Source organism: Rattus norvegicus, chromosome 5 (assembly GCF_021556685.1).
Source record: "Rattus norvegicus strain SHRSP/BbbUtx chromosome 5, alternate assembly SHRSP_T2T, whole genome shotgun sequence".
In the NCBI taxonomy this organism is placed as follows: Eukaryota; Metazoa; Chordata; class Mammalia; order Rodentia; family Muridae; genus Rattus; species Rattus norvegicus.
The window spans coordinates 146318943-146333871 of NC_141538.1; the positions used below are offsets into that span (position 1 = coordinate 146318943).

The 14929-nt window shown below is 49.1% G+C and overlaps 1 protein-coding gene across 1 annotated transcript in view; it reads right to left on the reverse strand.

Annotated features, from left to right (window-relative positions):
- Positions 1-14408, reverse strand: part of C5h1orf94 (similar to human chromosome 1 open reading frame 94) — a 43902-nt gene extending 29494 nt beyond the window's left edge. The window contains exon 1 of the mRNA NM_001134732.1: positions 13948-14408. Coding sequence (NP_001128204.1) covers positions 13948-14261 — 314 coding nt within the window. The 5' untranslated portion in view covers positions 14262-14408. The remainder of the gene's footprint in view (positions 1-13947) is intronic.
- Between the last annotated feature and the right edge of the window lie 521 nt (positions 14409-14929).

Genomic DNA, 14929 nt, shown 5'->3' on the forward strand with positions numbered 1-14929 from the left:
AACTGACAACGAGTGTTAGCATTTAGTCTGTGACGCGTCTCTCAGCACTGTCCACCACAGCCCCAGTGAGGTAGGGCGACCATCCAGTGAGACATTTCTTCCTCGCCATGCTTTTATTGACTCCTTTGATAGCTGCTTCACTTCGGGATTAGGTGAGAAGCGAAGGCTTAAAATGTGCTTAGGGTTTGGTCTTAGCCTGTTGATTCTCTTGAGACTGGTAACCCCACCACACCCTGCTGCTGCAGACGAGCCCAGACTAACCTGCTACAGGATGACACATCCAATGGAGGAAACCTCCAAGGAGCCTCAGCCCACAGTCAGTTGGGCCCTGATGAAGGCACATGTGCCAGCCATGGAAGTGGCTAAGTTCAGTGAAGTCCAGTCCTTGCCGGAAGAACCAGCTGAGCTCAGCACACATTGTTTAGCCAGGGAAGTGGGGGCTAGGTATATGGTGGTAGTTGCAAACCGCCGAGCTTTGGGTGGTTGGCTGACTTTGATAAGCTAATTGAGATCCAATTACCAAGCCTACCTATCCTGTGTGGTCTGGCCAGGTAATTCCATCTGACCCTATCTATTGGCACCTCCCCCAATCTTTAAACCTATCTTGAGTTGTACATATACATCCAGGTTCAGTCTGGTGAGTCCTGAGTAAACTGATCCCAACCTCCAGGCTTGGTCCTAGATACATATCCTGTGTACCATCCCAGCCTGGTAAGTCTACCCTAATCTACAGACTGAGATGCTCGTGTGGGACCCAGGTCAACTTGGTATGTCCTGGAAACCTTGCTTGCCCATACTAGCGCCAACCCTCAGGTCTAGCCTCAGACTCACAGACACACGACCAATGAAATAAAGAAATCGGCACACTCAGGTCTCATCACAAAGAAAAACAATATGCAAGGCCATGAAGTCCACTCGTCCTATAAAGGTCCAATGAGAAGGACACAGAACTTAAAAGAGCAATCTATAGACCTCATCAAAGGATCCAAGGAGTTTAAAGAAGAGGCAACAAACCAGCTCGATGAGCTTAATGAGGAGAGCAAGCAGTAAACGCTTGAGCAAGATCCAAGAAAACACAAACATATGGCAGAGAGAAATGTCAAAGAGGATTCAAGATGGGGGAACTGAATCCAGTCGAGAGCAAAAATCAAGCTGAAATGAAGAGGAATTGAAAAACTCAATGGCCCGATTTTAAAACCTCAGGGTTTGGCCTGCCGGTAGCCATGGAGAGCATTTGTTGAAGAAATAAAGAAAAAAAGGAATGAATATCAGGTCAATGGAGTCAACAGAAAACCCAAAGCCCCCTGTTCTGAGATGGAGAAATTTTAGTGATGTGGCAGGTGAATTGAGATATAATCCCCTCATATAAGTCAGTAAGTCACCATTCTCGAAGTCCAAATTTAAGGTGAATTAAATGACAAGATTGTGGAGTTCAACTGACTCCAGACAAAATGATTATTTTCTTGCAAAAAAAAAAAAAATCTGCCTACTTCTTGCCTGCCTCCTTAAATGTCATCATTGTTCAACCAAGCCAAAACTCTAGGTTCTGCCTCCATGTCTCTGACTTTCTCAAACTACATAGAGAACCCCACTCCTTCATTCCTTACAAGTAGAACAGAGCCAGAAGTCAAGTAGAAGATGGAATATCAGGCTTGAGGTTAAAGTAGCGTTAGACCACACAAGCAAATGAGGGGGAGGAGGGAGGGGAGGGGGAGGAGGGGGGAGGGGAGGGGGAGGAGGGGGGAGGGGAGGGGGAGGGGGGAGGAGGAGGGGGAGGGGGAGGAGGGGGGAGGAGGAGGGGGAGGAGGGGGGAGGAGGAGGGAGGAGGGGGGGGAGGGGAGAGGAGGAGGGGAGGAGGAGGAGAAAGAGGAGAGGGGGGAGGAGGAGGAGAAAGAGGAGGGTGGAGGAGGAGGAGAAAGAGGAGAGGGGGGAGGAGGAGGAGAAAGAGGAGGGTGGAGGGGGGGAGGAGGAGGGGAGGAGGAGGAGAAAGAGGAGAGGGAGGAGGAGGAGGAGAAAGAGGAGGGGGGAGGAGGGGGAGGGGGAGGGGAGGAGGGGAGGGGGAGGAGGGGAGGGGGAGGAGGGGGAGGGGAGGAGGAGGAGAAAGAGGAGGGGGAGGAGGAAGGGGAGGAGGAGGAGGAAGGGGAAGAGGAGGAGGAGGAGAAAAAGAAGAAAAACAAGAGGAAGAGAAGGGAGAGGAGGGGAGGAAGACAAAGATGAAGAAATTTTAAAAAGTATGCAGGAATTGTGGGACAGCCTAAAAAGACCAAAATCATCTAGATGCTGGTCACTGACCTAGACCTAGAACAGGTCCATAGAGGACAACATTCCCACGTTAAAGAAAGCTACACCCATATAGATACAAGGAATGCACAACACCAGATAAGACCAGAAAAGCAAAAAACTCATGTCATCTCACAGTTAAAACACTAAATATTCACAACAAATTATGGATACTGAAAGACGCAAAAGAAAACACACACACACACACACACACACACACACACACGTCATATAAAGGACAACCCATCAGAATAACATCTGATTTCTTAATGGAAACCTTAAAATCTGGAGGAGCCTGGAGCAATGTACTACAAGTTTTAAAGAGCCAACGTAGACCTCAGTACCCAAGGTCTCCAGACAAGGAGGGTCTTCCCTGGGGAGACAGAGAATCTTTCCCCAGCCTGAATTTTCCCCAAGGGAGACCCATTCTGCCTAGGGTCAAGGATGCTGGTGTTTCTGGTCTGTAACTTACATAGGTTCAGAGCCAACATGCTATTCCAATGACATACATCACACCACTCGGGGTGGCCTGGGACCAGTGTGGAGGGAAGGGGGACAGCTAGCTCATCAAAGCTGCCTGTCTTCCTCTATCTTCCCTCTGCTCAGGTCCAGTACTCACCCGGTCTCCTCTCTTCATACATCCTACAGCCATGTCTGCCCACACATCAGTTACACACATACCCATGTTCATAGATGTATACCTCAGAGACATGTACACACACACAACCATGTATGTATACACACCATAGTGAAAACCATACAATACACCACTGACACATACACACACTACAGCCATGCACCTACACATATGCACACACAACAGCCATGTACACATACATTTAAAGCCACATATACAACATAACTGCACATACACCATTGCCTTCTAGCTTACAAGTGAAGGTTGAGTCCACCTCTCTGGTCACCTAGAGGCCCTGACCACGTCTCACAGTTTAGAGGTGGGGTTCAGGAGTCTTGACAGCCCCCAATGTCCCAAAGGTACCTGGAACCCTGCCAATCTGCCTGCTATTACTTTTCTGGTAGGGAGTAGAGGGTATAAGGAGAGTCTTGGAAAAGCTTTGGCCTCCCTGCCCCCCAGCCCTCCTCTCCTCTCTGGCCTCAGCAGGATTAAGTAAGATGATGAATGTGAAATCGCTCAGTAAATTGTAAGGAGCACTATGCAAATGTTAGCGGTTCTGACTGGGAGGCAACAAGGTGAGCGGGAGAGCCAGACCTGGTGCTGTGGTGTGCTCTGGAGTACCCCAGGGCAGGGCCATACGTAGCCTGAGCCCCACGCCACCAGTGCTGACCAAGGTGTAAAATCATGGAGACCTCCTTTCTTCAGAAGCTAAGTGGGGACAGGACGGTGAAACCATTCCGGGTCAAAGTTAGCAACACTGTCAAATCGTTCTGCTCCCACGACGCTGAGCTTGTTTATCACATTTCTCAGCAAAGGTCTTCACGCACAGTGGAGTCCATTTCTTTAAACGTCCCAACAATTCACGAAGGACCTCCGTAAAGAGCAGTCTCCTTCCTGCCTGACGCGCTTTTCTCTGAAACTCTTCCTTCTCGACATTCAGCCTGGGATTTTTCACCTTTGACCCCTAGAGTAAGCCAGAGTCTAAGAGTCTAAGAGAGATGGAGTACTTGGTTTCTGTTGTGGGTTCCGGAGCACTGGGGTGTGTGGAATTGGTCGTGAGTACGAACACTTCGAGTGGGTCCTCCTTGCCCAGCTCCCCTTCTGGTTTTCTTGTATGCTGTCCTTAGAGACGCCCTGGATGTGTAACTCTCCCTCTGGATTCCATACAGCAGCCTGGGACTATCAGTCATTGGCAAGTGGAGGTGGGGCACGCCCCCTCCACACCACGCCCCTTCCTTGAATCTCCCTGAGGAGAGCCAATGTTGAGCGGGCTGGGGGTGGGGGTGGGCAAGGCCTGGGAGAGCTGGGTGTGAGCGATGAAAGACTCACTGAGCTGGGGAGTGAGGCAGGAAATACTGGGAATAAATACAGCAATAAAGGAGCTTCGGCTGGGAGCTACCGAGTGATTCTTATTGTTCAAATTATCTTTAAAACTTTTCATTTGAATCTGTTTAATAAGGGAAGGCTTACCCCAAGGAAGAGGTATTTTTTTTAATGTGACTTGGGAGCTGAATTGGAAAGAACGTTGCAACAAAGATATTAAAAAGGGGATTAAACCAAACCACTGGTGGCCCATCTCTGCAGGCTCCCACAACCTGCGACACAGCTCCTGAAACCATAAAATTAAATTACAAAGGGGGACACGGGAAGCGGGACGTTAATCATGATCCGTCCTCCTTCCCTACTCATGGCTCCGGGTGCTAAGCAGGCATGGAAGGCTGCCCGGAAGGGCGCCTGCTGTCCGGAGAGCTCAGGCATTAAAGCTCCTCTGGATGGATTTCTATCTTTCCCCAGCTCCCTGCCTGCTGGTCGAGTTGCCTAACCTCTCTGGGCCTCATTGGCCCCATTCACAAAATGAGAGTAATAGTGACCATCTCCATGGGAAGAAAGTTGCTGGGGAAAGGAGATAGGAAATTGATGTACGGAGCCTCACACAGACAAGCGGCTGCAAATGTGCTAGCTCCCTTTCATGCAGCCTTAGACGAAAGGACACAACCCACTGCATCTTGGCTCGCCTGGTCCTCTCTCCCTATATGCCTCAGTGCTCCCTCTGATGGCTGTGACCCTCCGCTTGGATCCTAGCCACCTCTCGGCCTCACTCTCCTCAAGGTGGCCTTTTAATGGCTCATCCATCAATCATTCCCTCCCTCACCCATACATACTGCATCATCACAGAGAGCCAGGAACTTGGCTGGACACTGGAGAGACAAAAGATGAGTAAGACACAATCCCTGTCCTTAAGGAACCCTGCAGTGCAGTGCTGGAGGGGGGCTGCTGCCACAAGCCAGGGTACAATACGCATCAGGTGACTGTCACCTCATCAGAACACCAAGACGCCCACACTAGGGAGGAGCGGATAGGCCTGCCTCTGGCTAACAGGCAATGAGAACACTGGCTTTGGGTGTTTGTTTGTTTGTTTTGCCATGGCTCCCTAGAATCTCTTTTCCTTGCTTGAGTTGGTTTCCTTTACTTGATCCATGAGACGTAAACCCTCCTCTCCACCACTGCATCCTTCTCTGTCCTTTCCTCTCTCATGGTGAAGGTGATGATAGAGATGAAGGGGACGTGGATAGTGACGGCAATGGTGATGACGACGGTTGGTTGCCACAGCAACAGTGATGAGGGTGTGACGATTGTGATCGTCGTGAAGATGTCAACAATAACTGTGATGATGGTGATGATGATGACAGCGTGATTAGTGATGGTGATGGTGATGGTGATAGTGATAATGATGATGATGGTGGTGATGATGATGGTGATGGTGGTGATGATGATGGTGATGATGATGACAGTGTGATTATGATGGTGATGGTGGTGGTGATAGTGATGAGGATGATGATGGTGATGGTGATAGTGATGATGATGATGATGGTGGTGGTGATGGTGGTGGTGATGATGATGGTGATAATGATGACAGTGTGATTAGTGATGGTGATGCTGGTGGTGATAGTGATGATGATGGTGGTGTTGATGATGATGGTGATGGTGGTGATGATGATGGTGATGATGATGGCAGTGTGATTATGATGGTGATGGTGGTGGTGATAGTGATGATGATGATGATGGTGGTGGTGATGATGATGGTGGTGATGATGATGGTGGTGATGATGACGGTGATGATGATGGCGGTGTGATTATGATGGTGATGGTAGTGGTGATAGTGATGATGATGATGATGGTGGTGGTGATAGTGATGATGATGGTGGTGGTGGTGATGATGGTGGTGATGATGATGATGGTGGTGGTGATAGTGATGATGATGGTGGTGGTGGTGATGATGGTGGTGATGATGATGATGATGACAGTGTGATTAGTGATGGTGATGATGGTGGTGATGATGATGATGATGACAGTGTGATTAGTGATGGTGATGCTGGTGGTGATAGTGATGATGAGGATGATGATGGTGATGGTGGTGATGATGATGGTGATGATGATGGTGACAATGATGACAGTGTGATTAGTGATGGTGATGCTGGTGGTGATAGTGATGATGAGGATGATGATGGTGATGGTGGTGATGATGATGGTGATAATGATGGTGATAATGATGACAGTGTGATTAGTGATGGTGATGCTGGTGGTGATAGTGATGATGATGATGATGGTGGTGGTGGTGATGATGGTGGTGATGATGATGGTGGTGATGATGACAGTGTGATTATGATGGTGATGCTGGTGGTGATAGTGATGATGATGGTGGTGGTGGTGATGATGATGGTGATGGTGGTGATGATGATGGTGATGATGGTGGTGATGATGGTGGTGGATGATGATGGTGATGATGATGGCAGTGTGATTATGATGGTGATGCTGGTGGTGATAGTGATGATGAGGATGATGATGGTGGTGAATGGTGAATGATGATGAATGATTGGTGATGAATGATTGGTGATGAGGACGGCAGTGATGGTGATGGTGTTGTGACAATGGTGATGGCAGTAATAGTGACAGCAATGAGGAACAGAGCTCTCATCTTATTCCAGGCAACATGGAGGCATCACATTCATCACTACTCCACCAACGCAACCCTACAGGATGATTGCTCTAACATTTCTCTATTTTTCCGATGAGGATAACAACGGACACATCCTAAGTAACTTGGTTTCAGTTTAGGGCAATGATTCTGACCCTCCTGTCTACTTTCTGTTATGTGGACTTACAGGAAACACTTAAGAAAGAAGTGGAAGACAATGTTTGTTTAAGTTGCTGAAGTAAGGAGAAAACCTCAGGGGAGGAAGCCAGGTCCCCAGTTCAATCCTCACTATCGGAGAGAGAGCGCGGGTGAGGTGGAACAGAAGACAGCATACGTAGGCCCTGCTTTGAAGAGCAGGCATGAATTCAACAGATAAACAGGAGAAAGGCTCTCCTGAGAGTTGAGCCCCTCAGTGGACGCAAGGCCATGTATGCCTGATGCTGCTCACCTTAGATCACAGAAGGCTGGAGGAAAACAGCCAGATGTATGTCTAGAGATGCTGAAGGCATAGCCAAAAGAGCAGTGGCCTGTGGGAGATGTTTGTGCAGAGCTGTTGGCAAGAGAGGATGCCATTGGTGATGGGCAGAGGACCTCCTGCAGGGAGAGGGACCAAATGCACCAGAGCATGAAAGAATGAGGCAGAAACAACACAAACGAGGACCTGATGTCTTAAAGGCCATGATGGGAGGAACCAAAGGAGAAAGGCCAAGAGCTCCTGGGCCTCTGTTTCCTCTGTTCACTTAACCACTCAATATCAAGAATTGCCCTGCTGGAAGAGTCCTTCAAACCAGACAGCACCTTGGTTTCCCACGTCTCTCTGTCATTCCCTGTGTGGAAGATTGGAATAAGTTAAGTATCTAAGGGAACAAGTGAACTCCGTCACAAAGCACTGGGCCTGCCGGGCTCATTCCTGATTTTGTTTTCTTTGAATTATAAATGTCATATACTAGTTCATACTAGCTCATGGGACAAGCGAGGATGGGGTATAACAGCGTCAACAGGACAGATGCTAAGACCCAGACTGGGAAGCTCAGGAGAGAGACACGCATGTTTATGGGTCCCAGCCTGCACCCATAGGGTTTCTACCATCATTTTGTAACTTCTGAGAGATGTGGAAATATGTCTGAGCAGCTGCAGGGTGCGCAACTACCTTCTATGGCCTCTCGAGGAGGTTTTGACTCCCGCAGGTCATAGATCATAGTTCATAGAAAGCATAGACCATCACTTTAGACCACAAAGATACCCAGAACTGGCCCCTGGAATGGAGCATCAGGCTGGCTCTCCATGTGTGGCTCTGGTTACTTCCAATCTCATTGCCAGGCTCCAAGCTTTCAAGATAATAGTAAAAGACAGTGTATGTCTGAAGCGATTTTTCTAGCAAAGTAAATCCACTCAATTGCTTAATAACAATAGTAGAAAGAATTGCCCTGTTGGGAGAGTCGTTCAAACAAGGCAGTGCATTGGCTTTCAGAGTCTCTCCGGCTTGCCCTGTGCTCGAGCGAGGGTCCTACTGGAGCGAGTGAGCATCTGTGCGAAGCCCCAGGCTGATGGGCTCATTCCTGACTTTGCTTTCTGTTTTGTTTGGATTTTGAACATTTAATACACACCTTATCCCATACAGACCTTATTAATACAGGACACCCCTGCAGACTTAATCTTCCTGGTGGATTCTGGCACGACTCGGCCAAAGTCTTTGAACTCTGCAAACCAGTTTCTACCTGATTTGATGAGCTCAGGTGCCTAGGAAGGGCCTGGAAGATGCTTGGGAACCTGAGCATGGCAAGCCAGCCCAGGATGACCTTCCCACCCCCTTCATCTCTCATGGTGCATTCCAACCTTAGGAAGTTTCTATCCTTCCCCAGACTTGCTGGACTCTTTCCACAAGCTCTACCCTCTCCTCCTCAAGACCAGGGAACACATTTAATTTGGAAAACCTTGACAGTGAAGCTACTGTTAATGGTGGCACCATCTCCAGCCAGGGAACAGTGCCCACATCTCCTGCTACACTCATACTGCAAGGGCACCCAATCTATCCTGAAAACCTTCCCCAAGTCTCCGTCAGGTCCCTCTTCATTAGCATGCTTATTGTCATATGTCACTCTTTGTTCTTTGCAAGACACCAAGGTTCAGTGAAAGATGTCAGGCCCTGTCTCCTCTTTCCATCACAAGATAATATTTTTACCAAAACAAATTGATCTTGAAACGCAGTAAGTGCACATGAAGTGTTTCTAAGTGTTGCTGCTGTGGGATGAGTCTGTATTCCATCCTGCTCACTGGACTGGCAGCCATTCGAGGGAAGGAGGTTTGCCCTTCTTAGCCCTGTGCCCCTGAGCACTGCGCAGGTCCTGCGTGAAACCATGGAAAGTATTCATTGGAAGAATCGAAACAAAAACCAACGGATGAGTAGTGTTTGGCAGTCAGAGCAATGGAGTAGGCAGAAAACCCAAAGCCCCCATTCCGAGGCCGAGGGATTTTATTAGTGATACTGAGGAGAATGAATGAAGATGTAGTTCTCAAATATGAGTCAGTAAGTGGCTTGCCACCCTCCTCTAAGCCCACATTTAAGACTAATTAAAAGATAACGGAGCAAGATTCTGAAGTTTAACTGACTCTAGGCACAGCTATTGATTTCTTGCCAAAGCCCATTTCTCCCCACCTCTTCCCCACTCCTTTAAATGGCACCATTGCTCAACCCAAGCTAGAAACCCCGCATTCCACCACTGTGTCTCTGTGTACCCAAGCTGTCAGCAGAGTCCCTGGCTCCCTCAGGCTGCATACGGAGTCCCGGATTCCATTCCTTCCACCCGTAATACAGTCTCTGTGGTTCGGATAGTATCCCATGTGGGCCTCATCTCGCCTACTGTAGCAGAGATGTCTGACTTGTCTCCCACCGTAAGCCATCCCCGTGCAGAAACTAAAGGGATCTCTGAAATGCTCCCAAAGTGAGCTGGCACGCACGCAGTACATCTAGACTCTATCCAGCAACACTTTGAGATCTCGTAAGACCTCACCGGCCTGATTTGGGTGTCCACTGGTGCTATGTCCCCATTTATTGAGGCCCTCTAGCCACACCATCTTTCCCAAAACTCATATCAGACTCTCGGGGTCTTTGCGCTTTGTGACTCCCTGTCCTCCACCTAGATGGGGTTTCTAGGATTGTCAGCTGCTTGCTGGCATTTGAGACTCAGCTCAAAGGACCCTACACTTGAACCTAACAGGTCTCCTGCTGTTACTTCGTTGGACGTTGTTTCTGTCGCCCCACTTGTTGCGATCTGAAATGACCCTACGGCCTGTGCACACCATTGGTCTCCTCCAGTGCAGATGCTCTCACCTTCTGCAGTTACTATAGATTTGTTAAAAAATAAATAAATAAATAAAAATAAAAAAGTTTAACTTCTCTCTGTTATTTTATTTGGTTAAAAAAAAAAGTTATCTCCCATCGCTGAGCACTGAGCCAGGCACAAAGTCACTTCTTGATCAATACTTTTTGATTGGATAAATGAACTCCTTTGTGCCCGTAGAGCCGACTCGGCATGAAAGGGAGCGTGACTGTGGTGTCGAGCATCACTAACAGGAATGTATAATGCAGAGAGGAGCCCGCTCAGCAGGCACCGGTCCCACCCGTATATCTGTACTTGGTTCTGGGGGACCCCACTTCCATGAACGAGCACCAGAAATATAAAGAGGAATCCAGCAAATGAGACAGTTGAAGCATAAAAGAAAAGAGTGCAAGACCAAAAAAAAAAATATCCTGAGAAAGATCTGCTGCTGTCTTTTGCCGTCTAAAGCACCACAGAAAGGGAAACACTAATTCTGGAGCCTCAAGGAAATAATGCAGATCATTGATGATTGGAAAAGACTTCAGCTGTAGGGAAAGCGAGCCCCTTTGAGAGAGTCCACGGCCTCAGATATGCATTTCTTCATCCGGGAGAGGATGGGAATGGCCACTTGGCAAAGAGAACAAGGGAGTGACTGAGGTGATACAGGATGGCCTCCAAGACCTAACATCCAGGTTTCTGTGACATACAGAGACAGGGTCAAGAAAAACTTTTCTGGGGACTGGGGAAGAAGTGGCTAAGAGTACTGGGTGCTCTTTCAGAGGACCTGGCTTCAATTCCCAGTACCCACGGGACAGCTCCTAACTGGATGTAACTCCAGATTGAGAAGATCCTATGCCCCCTTCTGGCCTCTGTGGGCACTAGGCACACATGTGGTGCACAGAGAGACACATAAATGTTCTTAAAATCTTTAAAATTCGTGAGTAACAAGATGCAAGAACTTGCTTAGCTATCCTGAAGACAGAGGTCACTGAACCCTGCTCTACAGAAAAGACAGAAGACGGTAGACAGGTGTCTCATGGCCTGAACACACAGGCCATTGTGGTGTGCCCTCTGGTTTTAAAGTCTCTCTGGGATCAATCAGAACATGGGGTTCCTAGACAAACTACTGCACAGAGATGCCTCACGTTTTAGGGGAAAATGGCCACACTGATCACAGCAAGACAGTCCAGTACTACAGTTCTGAAACTCTACCCTATCTTAAGAATAGAAGCCCAGACCCTAGGCTGTGGAACTTCTTCAAGCCTCAGCCTATTCCTCTCTGATAAAGTATTTTAACATCTGGGAGGCTGGGAGTTTGAGCTCATCCTGGGATGTCTAATGAGTTCCAGGACAGTCTGGGCTGCATTGTGAGACCCTGTCTCAAGAAAACAAACAAACAAACGAGATTGGATTTCATTTAAAGGGGTGGGGGGGGAGAGGAGCAATTTAAACCAGAACAGCACAGTTTGATAATTATGGAAATTTACATCTACACACACTTGGACCTTCACTGCCTCATGCAAAGACTGCAGGGTTTACAGAAATTATAACTGCTGTCCTTAGAACGAGTTTATCAATCCTAATTACCAGCAGGACCATTGAATAGTCCTGATTTGTCACCTCCAGCGACCCCTACCGTCACTCCCCCATGGCAGTGAGGAAACCAAAGCTCAGATCAGCCTCGCAGTCACAGGTTCTACAGAGGCACACACACTGCCGAACCTGGTTATCCAACTCCGGCGCTCGCTGCCTCGCTCATTGTGTTCTGCTGGGCGGACAGCTATACAGTTAGGATGAGGCTTATTCATCTAAGTCAGCAGATTCCCAGGTCTCCTCTCAGCCTCAGAACTCCAGTGAGTAAAGCAGACCAACACCTGAAGAGCTCAGGCTGAAGTGTGTGTGTGTGGTGTGTGTGTAGTGTGTGTATGTGTGTGTAGTGTGTGTGTAGTGTGTATGTGTGTGTAGTGTGTATGTGTGTGTAGTGTGTATGTGTGTGTAGTGTGTGTGGGTAGTGTGTGTGTGGTGTGTGTATGTGTGTAGAGTGTGTGTGTAGGAGCCCACTTGACTCCAGGATGGCTGTCTGAAGGCTCCTTGGATCATGGAGCTGTGAAGCCTCCCCTCCCCCAAACTCGACGAGCTACATATTAAGGCGGCCTTGTTTGTATAATGCATCTTTCATTTTCTTAGTTTCCCATCACATTGGACCCTCGTTATCGACTCTGAGGTGGACAAGGCAGGGCACGTCGTCCTTAATTTGCAGATGAGGAAATCAAGGCCAAATGGAGTGAAGTAATGAGCCAAAGGTAGGCCGGTTCAATTTCCGGCCAACTGCAGACTGGAAGTAGAGTCTGTCTCCACGAATTCAGTGTGACCTGGCAGGGAAGGGGCTATCTACTGGAAATTGCTGCTGACCTTTGATCCCGAAAGTGGACAATCAGCTACTTGGCCACTGAGAGAGCTGAGTGCAGCCCCAAGGTTCCCCGTGCCAAGGTGCTTGTCCTGGAGCAGATGGCAATGGGTGAGGCAAAGGAGCTCAGAGCCACTGAATGGACTCGCCACAGGATTCTGGATGGAGCAAGGCCGTTTGCATCGGAGCCTGGTCCTGCTGAGCACAGGGCAGGGGAGGCAGAAGCAGCCAGCATGCCTCCCGCCTTCATCTCCAGCAAGCAAAGGAGCTTGCATAGGGACTGCAGCACTACATTGCTTTTCACCTCAGCTATGCTTAGAGAGCCCTGAAACCAGAGGCGGCTGATGAATGCCGGGATGCACCCCGCCCCCTACACACACACTCCGGAGCATCTATGAACTGAGTTGGAGCATGTGTTGGGGGCAGACAACATTTAATTATCACTTAGGCTTTAATTAGCACTTAATTATTAACACTTAATCCATCTGTAAAATGGGGACACTAATACCTGTTTCATAGGGATGCCGGGAGGATTAATTAATGCGAGCAGCCCACTTTGGAGATGCAGAACCCTGAAAGAGTACTCTGCAGTGGCATTAATCACCACAGCTGATGCAGTCCTTTTCCTAATGAGATCCCTGTCTTCCTCTCTGCTCCTTCCTCTTCTTTCCAATAGCCAGCCCCAACGCTATCCCCTCAACTTTTCCCTAGCACTGAAACACTTAGCTCTGTGCTTCCCCGACAGGGGATTTCCCATCCGGGAAACCGGCTATTTACAGCCATCTTCCCACACTTTAATTTTCTATTATGTCCTCTGAATATGTCAATGCCTTCCCAGTAAATATTTTGATGTGCGCTCTTGCAGTAGCTCTGTGGATGCTGAATGGGACAGCTGCTCTCTGTATTAGGGGATTCCAGATGTGGTTTCCAACCACCAGAATCATCTGTGCCAATGCCTGGACTTTTCTTGGGATAGGGGAAAAGATCATCTAGTTGCTTCTGGGGACAGTCATGAGTCACCTAACCCTTAGATCTTCAGGGACCCCAGATCTACATCATAGCCACCTATGTCTTTAAAATAAGAAACTTCTCCTTAGTCACTGGAAAAGAAGCTGCCAGAAATGGCTTCTTTCCTTGCATCTGGGACTTCAGGACCTTGGCCAGCTCCTCCAACCGAAAGATTTTTCAGATTACAGAAACGGGGTTGAGGGTTGAGGCTTGGGGGAGAGATGTGTGTAGGACTTAACACTGGCCCAGAGCATTTCGACCTAAAGTCAGACTTCATTCCCCCCGCCTTTGATAATCAACCAAATAGGGGATTACTCACTCGTCTTGGAAGCTGACAGCGGCTGTCACCGGGGCAGAGAGCTTCTCCAGAGAGGTCCTGGGCTGCAGGGACTCAGGCAAGCCCTGAACTCTCTTCCAGATGTCATGGCAAATCTTGTCTAGGCTATCCTGGGGTGTGTCCTGGTGGATCCAGACATATCTGGGGAATGGCCCCAGGGCGGAGGGACGCTTGGCCACCAGGGCTGAGGATGGAGGGAGCCCATTTCCACTGGCCATCCTCTTTCTCTCTTTTCGGAAGCCCCTTTGTCCGCCCAGGGCTGGGAGACAAAGGGACTGTCCTCCACCAGCCCTCATTCACCAGAAAGGGAGCTGAAGACTGGACCTGGGAAGTAGTCAGTTCTGGCTGGCTGTTGCTCCAGCCAAGGGATGGGTTTCAGAGGCCTTCGGTTTGGGTGAGGATGAGGAGTAGAGGGCAACTTTCTTTTGGGGAGGGGGGGCTTATGTTGACTTCTTTTTATTTGCTCTTTCCTGGCTTTTGCCCCCCTCCCCCTCTCCCGTAGAAGAAAATATTTAAAAGTCAACAAAAACCAGTAACTTAGTAACCGTGGAATGCCCCGGAACTCAGGAACCAAGCGCCTGGGCGGGCAGAATGACATCTGGGAACGACTAGAGGGGAGGACTGGCTCTCCCCACAGGACCCGGCACTCCCCCGTTACGACACCCCTGTGAGACTTTTCAGGGTCTGGGACTCAGCCCATTCTCTCCTGCCAAGTCACCAGAAGGGCAGGGTAAAGGCCGAGCACTGTACTAGACTGGGTGGGTGCCGGCCATGGGACTGTCTCCTCCCACCTTCCCAAAGGATCCCGCGTACACAGAGGGCCCCCCACCCGCCTACTGCAGGTCCTGGCTTTAGCTCTCCCGGCCGCCCCCTTCTGCTTCCCCTTCTCTCTCTGCTGCAGCTGCTCTGCCTCCCTAAAAAAGAAATGTCCAATGCGGTATTGTGCCGGTAGTCGGCCTGGCCC